This window comes from Ceratotherium simum, chromosome 7, assembly GCF_057802395.1.
Source record: "Ceratotherium simum simum isolate JZ-2026a chromosome 7, ASM5780239v1, whole genome shotgun sequence".
In the NCBI taxonomy this organism is placed as follows: domain Eukaryota; kingdom Metazoa; phylum Chordata; class Mammalia; order Perissodactyla; family Rhinocerotidae; genus Ceratotherium; species Ceratotherium simum.
The window spans coordinates 47,581,922-47,604,061 of NC_141906.1; the positions used below are offsets into that span (position 1 = coordinate 47,581,922).

General features: G+C 39.3%; 1 protein-coding gene across 1 annotated transcript in view; it reads left to right on the forward strand.

The window, feature by feature from the left end:
* HEPHL1 (hephaestin like 1) overlaps positions 1-22,140 on the forward strand; it is an 89,613-nt gene that overhangs the window by 36,197 nt on the left and 31,276 nt on the right. The window contains exons 5-11 of the mRNA XM_004427440.3: positions 2,100-2,354; positions 7,425-7,593; positions 10,655-10,794; positions 10,957-11,088; positions 12,670-12,881; positions 18,594-18,744; positions 20,705-20,917. Coding sequence (XP_004427497.1) covers positions 2,100-2,354; positions 7,425-7,593; positions 10,655-10,794; positions 10,957-11,088; positions 12,670-12,881; positions 18,594-18,744; positions 20,705-20,917 — 1,272 coding nt within the window. The remainder of the gene's footprint in view (positions 1-2,099; positions 2,355-7,424; positions 7,594-10,654; positions 10,795-10,956; positions 11,089-12,669; positions 12,882-18,593; positions 18,745-20,704; positions 20,918-22,140) is intronic.

The following is a 22,140-nucleotide window of genomic DNA, read 5'->3' on the forward strand; positions in this document are numbered from 1 at the left end:
CCCATGTGGTCAAATATATCCCGATTGCCTTTTCCGTATCTGGTACTACAAAGGATGCAAAAAACACAGAAATGTCAAACTTAGTTTTCCAAGATTTATAACTTAGTGATGAGAATAATCGGAAAGTGATATGAAACCCAATATATGTCAAAACCTAAAACAGTCTGAGAACAGACAAGGCAATAGATAAGCTAAACCTTAATTGGTTATGTATGACATATGGACAAAGCTGTGTTACAGAAAGCGGAAGGATTAATGTTATAATAGGGAAAGAATCAGGAGGAGAGTCCAGAGGATGAGAGGTTTAGAGTGATAGGAGAAAAGAGAATGAAATCATCATCATATAACAGTTCTGTGGTTTGCAACCTCTTGCTTTATCCAGCAACCATTTTTTGAGTGGCTGCTAAATTTTAAGACTGTGCTATACACGGGGTTTAAATACACACTGGTGAATCTGTTATGTTTCCCAGACATTCTTTAAGTCAACAACATTTATTATGCACCCGACCCTGTATTTGTTGAAAGTAGTGAATTTCTATAGTTATCCTGTCAGTTGAGAAAGAATACTTACCCATCCTGTTTCACACAGCAGTGGCTTAATGCAGAGTTTTAGAATGTGGGGATTATTAAATAGTCTCCTTCCACTCTTTCCTAGAGAGTTTTAGTGGACATAAAGAAAATCTTCAGTATAAACAAACAGTCCACCGCCTGGTCCAGTTTGTGGGTCAACTGGTGGTCGTGGCCTCTCAGTGACCTCCTCCTACACCATAGCAAATAAATTTTAATTTGGTCGTGTTTGATTGCCAAGTGCCTCGAGGCGTGATTGTCGGTATACTGACTATTTCCATTGTCTCACATGCCCTCTTTTCCTTCTACTGACATTTCAGCAACCTTGGGTGTATTGGGTGCTTGGAAGATATTTTAGGAGGGAAGGATGTGTAGAGGAGAGAAGGGAGGGAGGGTAGGAGACAGGGGAAGAATGAAGGATGGAATAAATGAAGACCTAAATTCAAATCATTGCTGTGACCAGATACCTTTTATCCCTGTTCTTGATATAATGGAAGTGGTGATCTCAAATCTTGCTGAAAACTACTAATTGTGATGGTTGAAGACTCAGCTGCCCACATAACTCTTCTCCTCTTTTGGAGTGAAAAATATCCAGCAAAATGAAATGAAACACATAAGCAACTATAGACTGCATTTTAAAATAAAAATCAGTCTGTATGCAGAAGCAGATGTTTGCAAACTATGAATCCTTCTTCAGACTGGCAAAGAAGACCTAACCAAGAATAGAAAAAAATTAACTTAAAAAAAACCAATCTAGACTATCGAAGATGCTCAATGAATACAAGATTTATTGATAAATTTATTTAAATTTCTAAAGTTATTTGAATTAATTGTGCTGCCTAATCATTATTATCTTAGTGACAATTGCTTTTTAACTGAGTTTGAATTTAAGAAGTGACGTTATGACTTTTTAAAACCCCAAATCAAGTTTTTTCTGCACTTGGTGAAGTCGCAACTGCCATTTAGAGGATTTAAAGGTACAGGGTCTCGAACTTATGGTTTAAGCTCAATCAACAAGATTCTCCCCCAGCAAGACCTAGTAAAAACTGTTTTTTCTCCCTGCTTTTAAAGTAACAAAACTTTAAAGTAACACATCTCATAAGTCCCTTCTAATCAGTTTTTTTCCTTTCCTGCTAGCTGCATGCTTTTATTAGTTGCAAGGAACAGAGTTCAGTGGGGAAGGCAGATATGCAAATGAAGGACCCCCATAGGAGGTGGCTGAGCCATCCTGGAAGTGTGAGCAGGCTCTGTTTACTCCTGATCTCATTATTGTGTTCACATAGCAGCTCCAAGTCTGCTTTCCTGTGTGCTGATCTTCACTTTTATTGTGTGCTTTTCTCTTGAAAAGACTAATGCCTTTTATTCCTTTCTAGGACTATATTTTATGAAAGGAGCCATGCTTTTCTCTACAAAATCATTACAACCAATGATCTGCGCTGATTTGCCAGCTGTGCTGACAATGTATTACCACATTTCTGGTTCTACCACCTCTGCAAGGGAGTCTCTAACACTAGGGTGCTTCTGTTTTTCAGCCCTGAATGGATACCTCTTTGGAAACTTCCCTGAGCCTGAAATGTGCGTTGGTGAATCGGTCTCCTGGCACCTATTTGGGATGGGGAATGAGATAGACATCCATTCCATCTATTTTTATGGTAACACGTTCATCAGCAGAGGGCATCGGACTGATGTTGTCAACCTGTTCCCAGCCACCTTTCTGACAACAGAAATGATAGTTGAGAATCCTGGGAAGTGGATGATAACTTGCCAAGTCAGTGATCACCTACAAGGTAAGAAAGGACAAAGACCAGTGTGGAGATGCTTAGAATGGTACAATTACACCACACAGTCAATGGTGCTCATTTAGTGTCTGCTGTTAGATAGATTTTTGTATGTATTATATTTAATTAACTATTAAATATACAGAAAAATGTACAATGCTCATTTATTCAGCATCTTATCAACAGGTGTTTATTGATTACCTCTTATGAACAAGGCAGGAGGTGATTGAAGGAAATGATAAGACCTTCAAGGAGCCTATAATGTAGTAGCTAGACATAGTTAGATATTTACAAAATAAATAAAATTTGAGGCAGAATGAGATAAATGTTCTTTGGGAGCTACATTCATTTCTCTGGAGCAGGGAGGCTTCCTGAAGCATTGGCCCCTAATCTCAGCCTTGAAATATGGGTAGGAATTGAATAGATGTAGAAGGGAAGAAAGGCTTGCTAGGTAGAGGAGGCAACACGAACTGGGAAAAACACATGTTCTATATGAGCAACTTTAAATAGAATATTAAATGTTTAGCAGTGGAAAAAATTTATAGATAATCTGGACCAATCCCCCGTTTAATTCTTGAGTTTCTTTCTGAACATCTCTTTGAAGTAATTGTAGCAGCCCGTTTCATCTCTGGGCTGCTCTATTATAATGTTCTTCCTTATATTGAGACAAAATCCAATGATAAGTGCACCATAAACATTTATTGACTTAAATGCCTGTTGAATGACTTGGTCCTGATTCCTTGGGACCACACAGAATAGGTCTTTACTTGGCTGGACTATAGGCTTATGCCAGAGTAGTGAGGAGAGAGAAGCCTGGAGAAGCAGATTGAGCTCCAGTGGGAGCAGTTTTGAATGCCAAGGCTAAGGAGGTGGGACCATGTCTGGGAGGCAATAGTGAGTCCTTCTAGATCCCTAGGAACACTAGTAAGATAATCATATGCAGTCATTTACGGAGATAAACATGATGTCCGTGTGCAGAAAGGATTCGATGGAGAGATTCTGGCCACTGGATGCTGGTTAAGAAGCATTGGCAACATTACAGTTATGACATACAAATCTTCTGCCCTAAGATGGTAAAAAACGAATAGAAAAAGAAAATGTGTCAATGGGAAAGACACAGAAGAAATAATGTGTGATTAAATTTGGATACTGACTAACTATACACAGTCACTAACAGGTACAGTAATTCACCTCTTCAGGGACTGCCTTCATAACACATTCTTGTTCCCATCCACCTTAAGCAGCTAATCTTAGCATTAGGCAGCTGGGTTATTCTTATTAAATTCAATTCAACAAATATTGAGTTGGTCAATTAATATGTACAGTCACTGTTCTGGGAAGACAAAGATGAACAAGACAAGGTTCCTATTCTTTTTTCCCCTGGCTTTATTGAGGTATAATTGACAAATAGGAACTGTGTATATTTAAGATATACAACTTGATGTTTTGGTATATTATACATTGTGAACTGATCACCATGCTCACGCTAATTAACATATCTATCACCTCACATAGTTACTTTTTTGTGTGTGTTTGGTGAGAACACTTAAGATCTCAAAGAGTACCAAGTTTCAGTTTTGCAGGATGACTGAGTTCTGGAGATCTCATATACATCATGATGACTACATTCAACAATACTGTGTTGTATATTTGAAATTTCCTAAGAGGGTATGTTCTAAACACAGAATCCCTATTCTTAAAGGGTCTCATGCTGTTAAATCTGGGAAGAAACTAGTTTTAAAATCTAGGCATTACAAAGAAAGCATTTGACGAGATATAGCATCCATTTATGATAAAAACTTTGAATAAAATGGGTATAGAAGGAAAGTACCTCAACATAATAAAGGCTATGTATGACAAACCCACAGCCAATATCATGCTCAATGGAGAAAAACTGAAAGCTATCCCTCTAAAACCAGGAACCAGACAAGGATGCCCACTTTTGCCACTCTTATTTAGCATAGCATTGGAAATTATAGCCAGAGCAATAAAGAAAGAAAAAATAAAAATAAAAGGGATCCAAATTGGAAGGGAAGAAGTGAAACTGTCACTATTTGCAGATGACATGATTTTGTATATAGAAAACCCTAAAGAATCCACCAGAAAACTTTTAGAAATAATAAAAGAATATAGTAAAGTTGCAGGATACAAAATCAACATACATAAATCAGTGGTGTTTCTATACACTAACAATGAAGTAGCAGAAAGAGAAATTAAGAATACAATCCCATTTACAATTACAACCAAAAAAAAAAATAAAATACCTAGGAATAAATTTAACTAAAGAGGTGAAAGACTTGTGTACTAAAAACTATAAAACATTGTTGAAAGAAATTGACAAAGACACAGAGAAATGGAAAGATATTCCATGCTTTTAGGTTGGAAGAATTCACATAGTTAAAATGTCCATACTTCCTAAAGCAATCTACAGATTCAATGCAATCCCTATCAAAGTTCCAATGACATTTTTCACAGAAATAGAATAAAGAATCCTAAAATTTATATGGAACAGCAAAAGACCCCAACTAGCTGACAGAATCCTGAGAAAAAAGAACAAAGCTGGAGGTATCACACTCCCTGATTTCAAAATATGCTACAAAGCTATAGTAACCAAAACAGCATGGTACTGGCACAAAACCAGACACATAGATCAATGGAACAGAATAGAGAGCCTGGAAATAAACGCACACATCTATGGACAGCTAATTTTCGACAAGGGAGCCAAGAACATACAATGGAGAAAGGAAAGTCTCTTCAATAAATTGTGTTGGGAAAACTGGACAGCCACATGCAAAAGAATGAAAGTAGACCATTACATTAGACCATACTCAAAAATTAACTCAAAATGGATTAAAGACTTGAATGTAAGACCTGAAACCATGAAACTTCTAGAAGAAAACATAGGCAGTATGCTCTTTGACATTGGTCTTAGCAGCATATTTTCAAGTACCATGTCTGACCAGGCAAGAGAAACAATAGAAAAAATAAACAAATGGGACTACATCAAACTAAAAGCTTCTGCATAGCAAAGGAAACCATCAACAAAATGAAAAGACAACCTAAAAATTGGGAGAAGATATTTGCAAGCCATATATCTGATAAGAGGTTAATGTCCAAAATATATAAAGAACTCATACATCTCAACAAGAAAACCCAAAAAATCCAGTTATAAAATGGGCAAAAGATATGAACAGATATTTTTCCAAAGAAGATATACAGATGGCCAACAGGCACATGAAAAGATGTTCAACATCACCAATTATTAGGGAAATGCAAGTCAAATCTACAATGAGATACCACCTCATGCCCGTGAGAATGGCTATAATTAACAAGACAGGAAATAACAAGTGTTGGAGAGGATGTAGAGAAAAGGGAACCCTCCTAAACTGCTGCTGGGAGTGCAAACTGGTGCAGCCACTATGGAAAACAGTATGGAGATTCCTCAAGTAATTAAGACTAGAACTACCATATGATCCAGCTATTCCACTACTTGGTATTTATCCAAAGAACATGAAAACACGAATGTAGAGATACATGCACCCTTATGTTCATTGCAGCATTATTCACAATAGCCAAGACTTGAAAACCACCTAGGTGCCCTTCAAGGGATGAATGGATAAAGAAGATGTGGTATATATACACAATGGAATACTACTGAACCATAAAAAAGGATGAAATCTGGCCATTTGTGACAACATGGATGGACCTTGAGGGCATTCCACTAAGTGAAAAAGTCAGAGGGAGAAAGTCAAATACCATATGATCTCACTTATAAATAGAAGATAAAAACAACAACAAACCAACACATAGAGGTTGGATTGGTGGTTACCAGAGGGTAGTGGGGAGGGAGAAGGGCAAAAGGGGTGACTGAGCACATGTGTATGGTGACGGATTGTAATTAGTCTTTGGGTGGTGAACATGATGTAATCTACACAGAAATCGAAATATAATGATGTACACCTGAAATTTATATAATATTATAAACCAATGTTACCTCAATAAAAAAATTAAACCTAAAAAAATCAAGGCATTAGCAGCCATTTCAGACTAGTAAAATTGCTAAGCTTGGCCAGTAGTTGTGGACATAGACTGGTATTTATACATTACTGAAACACAGTATTTCCTAAATTCTCCATACCCTAAGAAAAAATTATTGTAAAAAATTAGAAAATACATATAATTCAATTTTTAAATCAGTAATCCCGTCTAAAAATAATGATGTCACATTTTGATGATATCCTCCCTATTTTCTAGACCTTTATATATAAATGCATATGTTATTTATAAAATGAAATTAGTCTGTCAATACTGCCTTGTAGCTTACTTTTCCTACTTCTTAATATATCAGAAATATACTTCCACGTCAGTGAATATAGATCTATTACATCATTGTTAATCCTTCCAGTGTCCTTTATAAGGAGATTACAGTTTACTTAACCAGCACTCTATTGCTTAACACTTATATTTTCCCTATTTTTTTTTGCTATTATAAGTCTCAATTTATAGATACGTTTATACTTTTGTCTGATATTTTCTTAGGAAAACTCCTGGATTTGGAATTCCTGGGTCAAACAGTTTGATCTCTTTTTTTTAAGCTATGGACATATATTGCCAGATTCCCTTTTAGAAATTGTTACTCTTCACTTGCAGTGTATGAGCATTCCCTTTTCCCCATTCATCTGCCAACACTGAGAATTATTGGTCTTTCTAATCTTTACCAATCTGATAAATTAACAAGTGTCACTTAATTACTATTAAGGTTGGACTTTTTTTTTATTTGCTTATGGGCCGATAGTACTTCTTTTGTGAATAACTTATTTATGTCTCTTGTCTATTTTCTATTGGGAGATTTACTTTTTTCCTGTTTATTTGTCAAGTTATTTACATATTAATCTTTTGTCATATGTGTTAAAATATCCACCTCCCCACCATTTAACCTTTACTTTTAACTTCGTTTATGGTTTTATTTTCTGTACAAAAGTTTTAAATGTTCGTGAAGTCAAATCTCTCAGTCTTTTCCTGTTTGATTTCTTTTGTGAGCATTTATACCTTGGCTTGTGGTTTTCCTCTGTTCTGCAGCTGGTATGCTGGGGCAATACAATGTTGGTAACTGCAAAAGTGGTGTTTCTCACCCCAAGATGAAGGGTCAACAGAGGCGCTACTTTATAGCAGCTGAAAAAATTCTTTGGGATTATGGTCCTCAAGGCTATAACAAATTCAATGGTCTTCCCCTAAACGCCTCTGGCAGGTAAGCTCTCTTTGCTGGTGTTTCTAGGCCTCTCGTAAGAGAGGCATCTGTTGGGCTTTTCCCTGTGATTTCGTTTGTATTCCAGACACTGCTCTCATGAGCACAAACTGCATAGAGGGCATAATGATACCCCTTAAGGAGTTCTGAGCCCCTGATATGTTGCTGAGAATTGGCAGAGTATTCATCACTCCATGGTTTGTTGGCTAAATCAAAGCACTAGATTCATTCGTTCATTCATTCATTCTTTCATCAAACATTTCTTGAGCACTTACTATGTGCAAACCGCCATGAGAAATACTAAGCTAACAGAGAAGAGAATTAGGCTTTTGTACATATGGAGCAGATGGTTTTGAAGAGGGAATAAGACAGGACTCTCAATGGAAATGAACTGGCCAAGGAAGGTTACCTTTTTTGGTTCAAGGACAGCCTGATATAAGTTATGCCCCCTCTATCCAGAATGTCCTTTTCCTCCCTGTCCAGTAAAATGACATTTTTCCTCCAAAATTTAACTCTAATGTCACCTCTTACATGAACTTTCCCCTGACTGCTAAGTCATAGTTAATCATTTTCTGTCTGGGCTCCCATAGCACGTAGTATTTTTCAAATAGAATCTAACAATTCATTAAGTGGATGTGGACTCCTGTGACTTGTTATTGTACAATCATATGCAATGATGTCTGTGAAAGCATTAACAAATGTATAATGTGATACCAAGAAGTATTGCTATTACTTTATGATCCTTTTTATGTTTAAGGGAATATTTTGTTTTGGTTTGGTTTGGTTTTTTTTTGGTGAGGGAGATTGGCCCTAAGCTAAAATTTGTTGCCAATCTTCCTCCTTTTGCTGAGGAAGATTGGCTCTGAGCTAGCATCTGTGCCCATCTTCCTTTATTTTTGTATGTGAGATGCCGCCACACCATGGCTTGATGAGTGGGGCATCAGTCTGTGCCTGGGATTCGAACCTACGAACCCCGGGCCTCCAAAGCGGAGCACGTGGACTTAACCGCTATGCCACAGGGCCAGCCCCTGAGGGAATGTTTTAAAAATTCTCTTTGTGATCAATATGATACCCTTTGTTTCTTTCATTGTAAATTTCATCCATTCACCCATTCGTTCATTTATTCTTCTACCAAACTGATGTATTTGAGCCTTTCCTAAAGAATTTGTGTGAACCTTAAAACTCTGAAAAACTCTTTGCTATCAATATTCTCTATTGACTAGTATTTCTCCATAAACAGAATAATGAGAATTAACATTGAAAATTACGTCTTAGGAGCCTTCCAGAATTCTGAGGCACCTTATAAAATATGAAATATTAAGCTATATTCAATCAGTATTTAATGTAATATATGAAAGCACAACGTTCTAAGTGACATGAGGGATGCAAAGAGGTCTAAGACAATGTTCCCACCCTCAGGTGGAGAAAAAAGCAGTGTTCACAGGAGAAGAGAAGTAACTTTGCAAGTTACAAATAAGACTAAGACGAACCATCCAGGCAGTGAGTTCTCTGGGCGTTCAGAGAGAGCTAAGATAGCCTGGAACACTTCACAGACGAAGTAGGACTTAAACAGGGTCTTGAAGAATGATAGAATTTATATAAGTGAATAGTCAAGAGGGAAATTTGAGATGCAGGGGTGGATGCAAAGCACCTACCTTGTAGAGGAGAGTGGTTAGATCAGAATGATTGGAGTGGGGATTTGCCCAGGTGAATGGGTATTTGCAGGGAGCCGTAGGGAGAGAATTGGGATAAAGTGAACTGGATATCAATTGCAAAGGGCTTATAATCCTTTTGAACTTTATTTGATTGGCAATTAGAAGCAACTGAAAATGTTGCAGCAGGTAAATGACAATGAAAATTATCATTTTGGAGATTAATGTTGTAGCAGTTTGTATACCGAGAAAAAGCTGAGTGAGCCAGTGTGAGACAGAGGATGCAGACTGTGCGGTCAGGAGGTTCATATAATGGTACACGCACAAGGTGATAAGGGCATGAGCTGGGGTTGTGGCAGTGGGAAGAAAGGAAAAGATGAAAAAAAGGTACAGAAAAGGAAGGATGTAATAAAAGGATACAAAGTCACAATAAACAAGATAAGGGGATGAGGCAGAAAAAGAAGATAAAAGCCTGTGTGACTGTCTATGGTACCATAGACAGATGTAAAATAGGATAGAGATAGTCCTAGTCAGAATTTATATTATTGTATTTCACAACTTTGAAATTTGGTATTTCATGTATATAGTTTATATGATAACTCTCCGTTAATTAAAATATTTGATTAACTAGACACTGTATTCCTTAATCATGCCAGATCTCAAAGAGCTTACTATATGCAGACACTGTTCATACTCACATCAGCAAGAGATAAAGGGGTGCTCATTCTGCAAAGAAACCAGTTAGCTCTTTGTTACTTTGTAGGACACCCTTCTGGGACTCCAGTACTGGTAAATAAGGAGTTTACCTGTGCCTTCATCAGTTGCTGGACTTCTGGGGAAGAAAGTACAATGGCTAAGAGAGAAATGAACTTGAGCATCATCTAGCTTCTGAAAACTTTTTTTTCTTTTTGTGAGGAAGATCAGCCCTGAGCTAACATCCATGCCAATCTTCCTCTCTCTCTCTCTTTTTTTTTTTTTGCTGAGGAAGACCGGCCCTGACCTAACATCTATTGCCAATCCTCCTCCTTTTTTTTTTTTCCCTTTTTCTCCCCAAAGCCCCCATGGATAGTTGTATGTCATAGTTGCACATCCTTCTAGTTGCTGTATGTGGGACGCCGCCTCAGCATGGCCAGACAAGTGGTGCATCAGTGCATGCCCGGGATCCGAACCCGGGCCTCCAGTAGCAGAGCGTGGGCACTTAACTGCTAAGCCACAGGGCCGGCCCCCCAGCTTCTGAAAACTTTTAAGGCTGGTTGACTGTTCCTGGGAACTTTGTTGAAGCCTGTGCCGTCTTTTCTGGGGAGGTGGGTGGGTGAACTTGGGCTAAAGACAATAAAATGAAGCTCCATAATTAAGGCATTAGGTGCATATGCAGAGATGTATTCTCAGTCAGGTTCCTATTCTTTCCATAGTGACTCTGAGCTCTACTTCACACAAGGGGACAACAGAATAGGAGGAAAATATTGGAAGGCTCAGTATGTGGAATATGTTGATGCAACTTTTACTCGAAGAAAGAGACTCTCCGGGGCAGAAACCCATCTTGGAATTCTTGGTAGAGTAAAACCATCCACCATGTTTTGAACGGGGGCTGGGGGGGGGCGGATATTTTAGCCAGGCATATACCTACATGGAATGTCTCTTCTTCTCCTGCCCATATTCACTTCTTTCCGTCTCTTTTCATCATCTCCTCTCTCCTCCTCTCGGTATTTTTCAGGCCCAGTCATCAGAGCAGAGGTGGGCGATACCCTGTTGGTGACCTTTGCCAACAAAGCTGACAAAGTCTACAGTATTTTGCCCCATGGTGTGATCTATGACAAGGCCTCTGATGCAGCCCCAAATGTAGATGGTAAGTCTCAGCCTGGGCTTAGGGAGGAAACAGGATGAATGAGCAAAGGACTTAGAACTGGACAGACCTGGTCCCTTAACTTATCAGCCCAGTGAGCTCAGGCAGTTATTTCAACTTTCTGAACCTTATTATTCTCACCTATGAATGCGGATAACGAGGCTCACCTCACAGGGCTTTGGGAAGAGATGGAGAGAATTCAGACTGTGGGTCTGGCCCACCGTAGGTTCTTAGGAAACATTAACTCCTTTCCTTTTCCCTCAGTAATGTAATAAATTTCAAAATGAGCTACTTTCACAGTCGTGCCCACTTCTCTAAGATGGAGAGCTTTCCTGTTGCAGGTTGCATGAGATTCTATGGGTGAAGGCTAAGGGGAAAATCTGATTTCCAATGTTTTGTTGACAATTAAATCTTACACATGGTCTTTGCTCTGTATCTTTCAACAAATATTTATTTAAAACCAGTGTTATGTGCTTATCATCATATACAGCCTCTCCCCGTCAGAGTAGGTAGCACAGGCTCTCTGCCCATAAGTAAGGCAGCTTCTGCCCAGTGGCTGCAGGAACTATCCTTCCATTCATGATACTGCTCTTGGGAAACTCCTGGTCTCCTTGGAAGCCTTCCCGTCACTGCAACAGACATCATGGCTGCCTGGGATACTTCTTCACGCCCCAGTGTGAGACCAGGCCCAGTCCAGAGCAGGCTTTGCGTTGATGGTGAGGGGACAGAGAAGGAAGGAATGGAGGGAGAATTCCGCCTCCCCAGACCCATCCTCATCCTCCTCTGTTACAGCAATGTCTCCTATACCTGCACCCTCTTCCTTGGTCAAAATGCTCACAATGACTTTTTGTGTGTGTACAGAAAGAACGCCAATACTAGCTCAAATGTTTATATTTTCTATTGTTTAACTCTGCAAACTTATTGGGCACCTTTTTGCAAAGCTCTGGACAAGATGCAGAGAGTCTCTGGCCTCCGTCTAGCTGGAGAGATTCAATGTGTTCATTCGGCAATACAACGTGAGGATTGAATGCACAGTTTTTGGAATCAGCCCTCAGTTTGAATCCAAAATCTGCCATTTGTCAGTGTTGTAACCCTGGGCATTCACTTAGCTCCTCTATCTTGTAATTATTTGGGTTATTTCCTAGTTCAATCTTCTAAATTTCAAACTCTTTGAACTAGGGCTCTTGCTTAACTTTTTGGGGTATCCTCTGCAGGGCCACGTATAATATATTCCACATAGAAGGTACTTAGTGATATTTTACGGCTTTATATTCAGTTGCTAAATGGGCGATTATCACTCTTTTAATATTTAATAATTATCACTCTTTTAGTATTTGAGTAAGAAAGAGTATCTATGAAGATAATAAATGTAAGCTATCAAGAAGACAATTCTTTGATATCAGCTTCTATCTCTGAAACTGTGGCAGATTTTCTGGCCTCCCCTGGTAAGATACACAAGCAAAAACAACCATCCTTCTACAAAATAAATCATCAGAGAGAGACACCCACAGCTGGAAGACCCAGTCTGACAAGTTTAATGTTCTTGGCTGTTGCTTTGGGTAATTGTTTCATTTGTCTCCTCAGGATTTCTGAAACCAGGGGCACGCGTTAAGCCAGGTGAAACCTTCACGTACAGGTGGACGGTGCCAGAAAGCGTGAGCCCAGCAGCTGGTGATGCCCCCTGTCTGACCTATCTTTACTTCTCAGCAGTTGAGCCAATCAAAGACACCAGCTCTGGCCTCGTAGGACCTTTGCTAGTTTGTAAAAAGGGTGCTCTCAATGCTGACGGGACACAGGTAGGCCATCACATGTCACCAAGTTCTTCTCAGGGTTGTATGTGGGAGAAATCAGTAATATGGCTAGAGATTAGATAGTAATAAAGAGGCAGTTACAAAAAGCAATTTTTTCCTCCTTCCTCTTGAAATTGACTTCTACGTAATAGGAATTTTATTTTATTTTTTTGTGAATTTAAGATTGGACTTCCCAAAGTTAGAGATGTTCACCCAGAAACCCAGGATTTCTGCTTGCTGTGGCTAGGATTCAGCAGCTCTCTTTCCCTGTGTGTTGCTTTGATTGTGGAATCTTAAGAGATCTGCATGGAATGCAAATTGGGATCCTTTTTTCTTGGGGACTGGACAAACCTGTTCCCTTCACTTACCAGCCCTGTGAGCTCAGGCAATTATTTCAACTTTCTCAACCTAATTATTCAGGTTTCTCAAACTTGGCCACACATTAGAAGCACCTGGGGACCTTTTAAACATCTTTTATTCAGATGTTCCAGACGAATTAAATCATAATCTCCAGGTGATTCCAACGTGCAGCCAGGATTGCGAACCACTGTCACTCACCACTGTAAACTGGAAGTTAATCACTATGGCTGAAGCAACAAAAGCGTGTTGATAATTTCTTGCTAGTCCCACCCTAGAGGCCTAGATGGTTGTACTGATGAGTATGGCAAAGCATAACATTTCAAGCCATGTCTACAGGATATTAAACACACTGAGGAAAATCTAGTTATTCAACCATTTGGAATTACTTCACCAATCAGAAATAGCAAGACTATTTATTTAAATGGCATATTTTATAATGTTTTGCATCGTACAGACCCACTTCTGGGCTCAAAGGAATTTCTAGATAGAGGACACAGTATCTTGGTCCACCTCAGATTTTCACTTCCCTGCACAAAGACCAATCCTGGAAGTGTCTATTAGAGGCTCAGTGAGTCCCTAGCCCTTTGAATGGCCCTCAATAATGCTTTTGCAATAAAACTGAATATTTACACTGTAATAGGGCAAAGCAGGATGAATATCCCCATTTTAAAGCTGAAGAAACTGAGGCTCAGAGACATTGAGTGACAGCCCAGGAAACACACCTGGGAAGTAGTGAAAGTCAGCAGTAGAACACGGAACTTTGAGCGTCCAACTTTGTTCTTTTTCCAGTGTAGTACCCTGCTTCCTAATAGCTAAATGCCTGATCCAGGGAAATTTAGTGCCAGAAAACTTCTGTAAGGTAGTTCTGACTTTGCCCCTGTTGTATCCATTTAATGGTAACTTTGAGGTTTGCTAGAAGCATCTTCTAGTCTCTGGGAGTTGTTGCCTGAGCCAAATACCATTCATGGTCAGTCCACCTATACAAAATTCATGAAAAAAAAAAAATAACCTGAAACACTCCATACCTGGGATTTGGCTGAGAGAGACGTCCATTTGGCCAGACAGAAAGTTATTTTCAGTGCAAGAAATGCTTATGAAACACATACTAAGCCAGGCCCTCTATAGGTAAAATCTTACGCCTCTTCTAGGCACGTAGAGATGAACATGTAAAGAGGTGTTTGCCTCTCCTTCCAGTAAATTGCTGTAAATTCTCCCAGTGGAGAATGGATGTCATAAAACATGACCAGGTGATATTAGGCTCTTTTCTAACACTCATGACCTTCCACAATAACCACAATCAAACTTTCTACTTCCATTCTCTATTATCTATCTATCTATCTATATCTATCTATCTATCTATCTGTCTGTCTGTCTATTCATCCATCCATTCATCTATCTACCCACCCATCCATCTATATCTATCCTATACTTTCTATTTTGAAAGTATTTCAGGCTTATGGAAAAGTTGCAAAGAAACTACCAAGAATTCCCATATATCTTTCACCCAGATTCCCCAAATATAAACATTATACCTCACTTGCTTTGTTATTCTCTCACTTTTATTTTTCTATGTTATTTTTCTTGCTGAACTGTTTGAGAGTAGGTGGCAGACATGATGTCTCTTTAGTGTATGTTTCTGAAAAACAAGGTCACTTCCTGACATAAACACGGTATGATTATCCAAGTCAGGAAATTAACCTTGATACTGTACTATTATCAAATCTGCCCACGTTTTAAAATTTTGCTGTCTTATTGATGACCTTTGCAACAAAAGAAAAATATGTTTTTCTTGGTCCAGACTCTAATCTAGGATCTCACGTCGTCTCTTCTTCGTGTCTCTTCTTTTCTCTATGATCTATTTCATCACAGGGCAGCAACTGTGACTTTTCTAAAATGCAAGTAAGATCAAGTCAATTCCATGTTTAACAATTCGAGTGGTTTCCTGTCACACTTAGAATAAAAATCTACATTTCTTAGCCTGGGCCTACATGCCCCAGCCTCTGACTCCTTCTTTGATATCTCTCACCACACTGCCTCGTGCCTGCTTATGCTCCACCCACACTAGCCTTCCTGTTCCTCGAACAGGCCAGGCGTACCCTTGGCCTAGCACCTCTCTACTAGGCTCCCTCTAGCCTTTGCATGGCTGACTCTTGTCATCTCCTTAGAGAACCCTTCCCTGCTCACTGAGCTAAAGTCACTGTCTATCACATCACCTGATTTTAATATCATTTACCACCTTAGGACATTTTCTTTATTTATCTTTTTATGTTTATAGTATGTTTCCTCCTACAAGAATGTAAGTGCTATGGAGCAAGGAACTTGTCTGTCTTATCCTCATTTCCCAGAACAATGCCTGGTGCTTTGTTGATACTCAACAAATATTTATGTTTGCATAAATGAAATACAGAGTGAACGCTCCTCTTCAAAGTTGTATTAAGAAGTTTGGTTAGGCCGGCTCCGTGGCTTAGCGGTTAAGTGCGCGCGCTCTGATGCTGGCGGCCCGGGTTCGGATCCCGGGCGCGCCCCGAGGCACCACTTCTCCGTCCAACGCGAGGCCGAGTCCCACGTACAGCAACTGGAGGGATGTGAACCTGTGACATGCAACTATCTACTGTGGCTTTGGGGGGAAAAAAAATGAATAAATAAAATCTTAAAAAAAAAAAAAAAAAAAAAAAAAGAAGTTTGGTTAACAGAAAATGCCACATTACACGCATCTCAAACGTTAAATGTGTGGCCTGCAAACAGACACTGAAAATTCCAGGACAACCTCATTTCAAAACTCGTTTCCCTCATCCACATTTAAGCACTCAGAGTTGTGTGATGGCTTATGGTTCAGACCTCCCGGTTTCCCTGCTGCTATGGGAGCCTAGAATGTACTGACATAGGTGCTCTTCACAAAATAGCTTTGTGCTGCAGACACAAGCCATCACTCAGATGTGTTCCCACTCACAAGTAGCAGAGTGTATTAATCAGAGTTCTCCAGAGAAACAGAACCATTAGGATGTATATGTAAATAGAAATAGATTTAGTGTAAGGAATTGGCTCATGCAATTATGGAGGCTGATACGTTCCAAGATCTGCAGGTGAGTCAGCAAACAGGAGACCCAGGGGAGCCAATGGTGTAGTTCCAGTCCAAAGGCCTGGAACTCAGGAAGAGCCGATGTTTCAGTTTGAGTCTGAGGGCAGGAAAAAGCTGATGTTCAAGTTTGAAGGCAGGCAGGAGGACTTCCCTCTTACTCGTGGGAGGATTGGACTTTTTGTTCTATTGAGGCCTTCAACTGATTGGATGAAGCCCACCCACATTAGGAATGGAAATCTGCTTTACTCAGTCTACTGTTTCAAATGTTACTCTCATCCCAAGACACCCTCATGGAAACACCCAAAATAATGTTTGACCAAATATCTAGGTATCTTATGGTCCAGTCAAGTTGACACACAATATTAACCGTCACGCAAGATCCTATCACCTTCCTTCTAACCTTTTTCTGGACTAATTTCCCACTCTCATAGACCCAGTTATCCTCCAAATGACTCTCAGGTGATGAGGTTCTTCAACTCAACTCCTTTCCATGGTTTGTTCTTGTACTATGGACAATTGCAATCACAGCTAATAATGACAGTTAATGTTGTCTACTTAGTATTTGCCAGATGTGTGTGCTTTACCTATATTATCTAATTTAACTTTCACAAAAAAACATGAGGTGGGGACTACTATTATGCTCATTTTGAAAATGAGGGCATTAAGGCTTAGAGGGGATAAATCGCTTGCCCTGGTTTTCACAGCAGGTAAGCAGAACAGCATTAGAATCTAGGTCTGCCTGCTCCCATAGCCCATAATTTTTAAAAATATATTTTGGCCTTTTACTTCCCCGCAATTTTTTATATTTTATTTTGAAAAATTTTAAGCCTACATTTTTTCTTTTCATAGCCTATGATCTTAAACTATTGCCTTCTAAAACACCGTGTGATAAAAGCAGTAAATGGTTATGATGTATAGTAGGAACATAAAGCAAGGAGCATCCACGTCTTCCATGAGGAGTTAGGGGAGCTTCACAGAGGTAGGACAGCTAAGCTGGCCCCTGAAGTTGGATTAGGGTGGCAGATGGTCAAAATTGGGGGATATATATACAAAGGACAGAGACCTGCAGAACGCAGCAAGCTCAAATTGCTGTAAGGAGCTTGGCCTCGCTTCAGTCAAAGGACCAGGAGGGAAGGGCCAAGAAATGAGGCCGAACAGGTAGGTCTCATTGTGAGTTCAGATTGTATTGTCCAGTTTAAGAAGGAGAGAGATGTGATCAGATGGCATTGTTGAGGATCCCTCTGGAGCAGGCAGCAGGATGAAGGGTGGATCGGAGGGGAGCTGGTTAGAGATAGGAAGATGTTGAGGGGCGTGAAATACAGTCACTTCTCTGGTTCAGCTTTAAAGAAAAGTACATTTCAGCAATTTTGGATGCTGTGTTTTCAGACATGCTCAAATAGACAGATTAGGAATACACACAGTGGGAAGTAATCCATAGTTCCCTCAATATCAGCTCAAGTTAACATAATTTTGCAAAGTCTCATGGGTTATGTGAATTCATTATTTCACTCACAAATGTGTATTGGGTGCCTGCTTTTCCAGGCATTTTTCCTGGAGCTGAGGATATAGATATCCAACATCCTTACCCTCACAAAGCCTACATTGCAGGGGGAAAACAGTCAAAATTACAAGTTCATAAATAAAATACAATTTCAGGTGGAGATAAGTGCTATGAAGATGGGTAAAGTGAGTTTGCAGGCAGGGTGGAAGATGCGTGACTTTTTTAGACAGGGTGGTCAGGGAAGGGCACTCTGAGGAGGTGACATTTGTATAGGGAACTGAATGGAGTAAGGGAGTAACCCAGGCAAGACCTGGGAGAACCTTCTAGGCAGTGGGAAGCACAGTGGGAAAAGGCCCTGAGGCAGGAATGAAGTTGATGTGTTCGCCTTCACAGAAGAGCAAAAGGCCAGGGTGGCTGGAGTAAGCTAGGGGTGAGTACAAGGAGATGAAGTCAGAGAGGCCAGGGCCAGGACATGGAAGCTATGGTAAGGAGAATAAGATAGTGATGACCAGCCTGACAACGGGAGTACCACAGAGGAGGAAAGCTCCTGAGCAAGAAGTCGCACGGGGAGGGAGAAGGCTACAATGAGAAACATCAATTTTTTGGGTGTGGAATGAATTTATCAGAATCATGCTCAGAATCCTGCTTCACAAAATGACCCAGCAAATCTATGGCTGATGTTGATCCTAATTTACGTTGTGTTACTTTGAAAGTGAAGCATAGCTAAGAATTCCTCCGAGCTGTACTTCTTATATGTTCATATCTTTTTTCTATGTAGAAAGGAATAGACAAGGAATTTTACCTATTATTCACAGTCTTTGATGAGAATCTGAGCAGATATCTTGATGAAAACATTCAGAGGTTTACCTGGCGTCCCTTCAGTGTCAACAAGGAGGACAAAGAGTTTGTGAAGTCCAACCGAATGCATGGTATGAGAAAAGACTTTCCCTCCTGTGAAGGAAAGGCGTAATTGTATTTAAAGTGAAAATGCTTGAAATACTTAACTGTCTTAATTTTGGCTTCTTGGATATTGTGTTTTGGTCATGAGTAAATTATTTGATGGCTCCAGCCTCACAAGGTATGGTGAAACCTCCCTATCTCCCATAGATGTTGTGAAACTTAATTAATACTTCTAAAACACTTTATCAGCCTTAGATGAAGCAACACAGAATTTAAACTAGCAAAGATCACAGTACATCTTAAACGGAGAAAATCGCTGACGAAATGCCCTCCGTTGGGTTCACAATGACATCATTAAGTCCGATAACTCAAGTGATAATTGGAGATAATCATACAGCAAAGTATCTCTTATCAAGTAATATGAATGACTGTCTAAAGTGTTAATTTGTAAAATACTGGCCATTCCTATCCTAGATCTTTATTTAGGAGGATTTGCTTAATTCTCCATCTCTGTCTCTCTTCTATCAGTTGTTACATTAGTAAACCACCTATATTCAAAGGTGTTTGTTGAATGAATGAATGAGTGATGAATATTCCAGAAAGAGAGCCTTTAAACTAGAGTTCCAAGGCAAGAGAAAATTCTTTACCAGCCAGCCAAGGACTAAATTATTAGCACCTAAATTTACAATGATATCTTCTTAACATTCAATGGACAAGATTTAGATAATTAATTTGCAAAAGCATTATTAAAGACTTTTTTTCAGAAAATGTGATGTTCTTCTCAGAAGCCCCAGGTCTTCTTGGATTTTCTACTAATAACCGCAGATATCTGAATAAAATTATCAAGCACCACTGGTTCTGCAGACAGAAATAAAAAGGAATTTTATTTATTTGAATTATTACAAAAGATCATTCATGTGCATGACAGTTGGTCTTTCCCACTACAAGCATTAATGGGGAGTGGAGAGGGTGGGGATAGAATCTTTATCTATCAAGCCTGAGACACAATTATGTGCACTCACCCCTCAGACAGTGCTATACAATCATGGCATCATCCCCCTCAGAGTGGGAATATGATTTCTAAACTCTTCTCAAGGCACTGCTCCAGGCAGCCACTATCAATGGATTGAGGTTGATATAAAAGATAAAAACGATTTGCGTTTCAGGAAATACTGAGGGTCTTCATATCTAAGTAATCATTATTCAAAGTCCCTTCGGTTATTCTCTTGGAGTAGGGAAATGAAAGTTATCAAAGGCAAAATTACTTACTCAAAGACTAACCTCTTAAAAACTTAGGGTCCCTCTCCATCCAAAAAATCCCTCTTCACTGACCAGACATGCAAATATACCGTCAATCAATTGGAAATCTTTCAAATGATGCAGGATCCGTGAAATCAGTAAAGGGATGTCTGATAACTTCTAGAATCAAATGCAAATGAGGATCTGACAAAATTAAAGGAATTAGTAACTGAGAAAGAGACACTTAACAAGGGAGATAGGATAAGAACCTCAAAAGAAAATGATTTTCATATCTAGAATTTTAGAGAAGACTTTGGGGAAATTGGTAAAATCTGTAAAATATTTTTATTTTTTTTATAATCCACAAGACAGAAACATAAAAAGAATATCATATTATACCATCAATCCATTTTGTCAGAAAAAAATTATGCCAGAAAACAATCTGATTTATTCCTTATTATTCTTAGAATTAGTGTTCTTGTGTGTATGTTGTTAAATATAACATTTTCACAATTTTAGTATATTTTCATTATTCATTGTTAGTTTTAGTCTCCATTTTAAATTGATTCACCTTGTAGCTTTTCCGCAGTACTATTTATTCTCTGATAATACAGATCTTCTGTAAATAGTTTGAACTTGAACAGTTGAACACCCTGCCCCCATACACACTGATAATCTTTCACTAAGATGATGTGTTTTCAGTATATCTATATAATTATAGTGGGCTGTATCTTTTTTCCTTCCATTTAGCTATTAACGGCTATATGTATGGCAACCAGCCTGGCCTAAACATGTGCAAAAAGGATAGAGTTTCCTGGCATATGATTGGAATGGGCACTGACACCGACATGCATGGAGTTTATTTTCAAGGGAACACCATCCACCTACGAGGGACTCATCGTGACTCCTTGGCCCTGTTTCCCCACATCTCCACAACGGCATTCATGCAGCCAGACCACGCAGGTAAACTTGCCTGGGCCATCTGGGGTGACCAAATTCCTGTCTTCAGGCATATACTCTTAGGGTCCTTTCCAAAAAGAAATTGGTTGAATTTGGACATTTCAGAGGGTATATAAAGAGAGACAGTCTTGATTAGAATCAAGGAATCCTAACTATTTTATTCCAAACACATAGTGTAAAGGACAAAGGAGAGGCATTTAAAATAACATCCACAAAGCAGAAGTGGGAGTCCTTTAAATGACCTTGCCACATGAATCCTAGGAGAATGCTCTTGATTCATATCCATGAACAATTGAGCCCCAAGAAAGAGGATATTTTTTGTTCTCTTTAAGCACAAACATCATTCTTGTTGCTGCTCTGAAGCATCTACCAGGCATGGACAGCCCGGTAGATGCTTCCAGGTTATGGCCTTGGCCTGGTCTCCCTTCTCTAGAGACTGATAGTGGCCTCTTGATGAGGAATTTGGGGGCTTCTCTATTTCCATTCTGTGGGTACCCTTGGTTTTCCCAGAGGACATGCTGCATTGGGTCTGAAGTCCATGGAGGGCCCATTGAAGTACCAGTACCTGTCCTTTCTCTTAGAGATTTCCAAGCTAATTAGATAATCTGGGCATTTTTATAAAAGATATAGAGCTACACATGGCAGCATATGCTGTTGCATGAAAAATAAGGATAGCAAGCAAATGCTATGGGCATTTAACATGTTCCTCCAACCCAACTTTTTCATTAGTCTTAAAAAGAAACCAATATGCTACCCAGATGAGTACTTGCTGACTCTGTCTCCTTTATAAATGGATATTTACTTCTTTACATCAAACTGGAACTGCAGTTTAGGTGCTTCTCAGTGTCATTGGTTAAAAATTTGAGGTTTGGGCTTCAAAACTTTTGCCCAAGAACTGCCAGAGACTAGGAGCTCCATGATCTTTGCCTTATAAACTTCTAGTATTCAACCTCTCTGCATTAGTATAATTGATCAGTTATGAAACACCCAACCAAGGGATGCCTTGGACACAATTTTTTTTTTTTTTAAATACACTCTTTAAGACCAAAGAGGAGAGGGGAGGGAGAGAGCCAAATAGTTTTAATCCATAGAAACAAGCACTCAAACTAGAGCTGGATGGAATAATTTTAGAGACTTGGCTACTTATTCCGGTGCTTTGAGTATTACTCATGTGCCCTACAGGCTTCTAAAGAGCTCCATAAATTGTTTTCCTATTTACGTCTGAT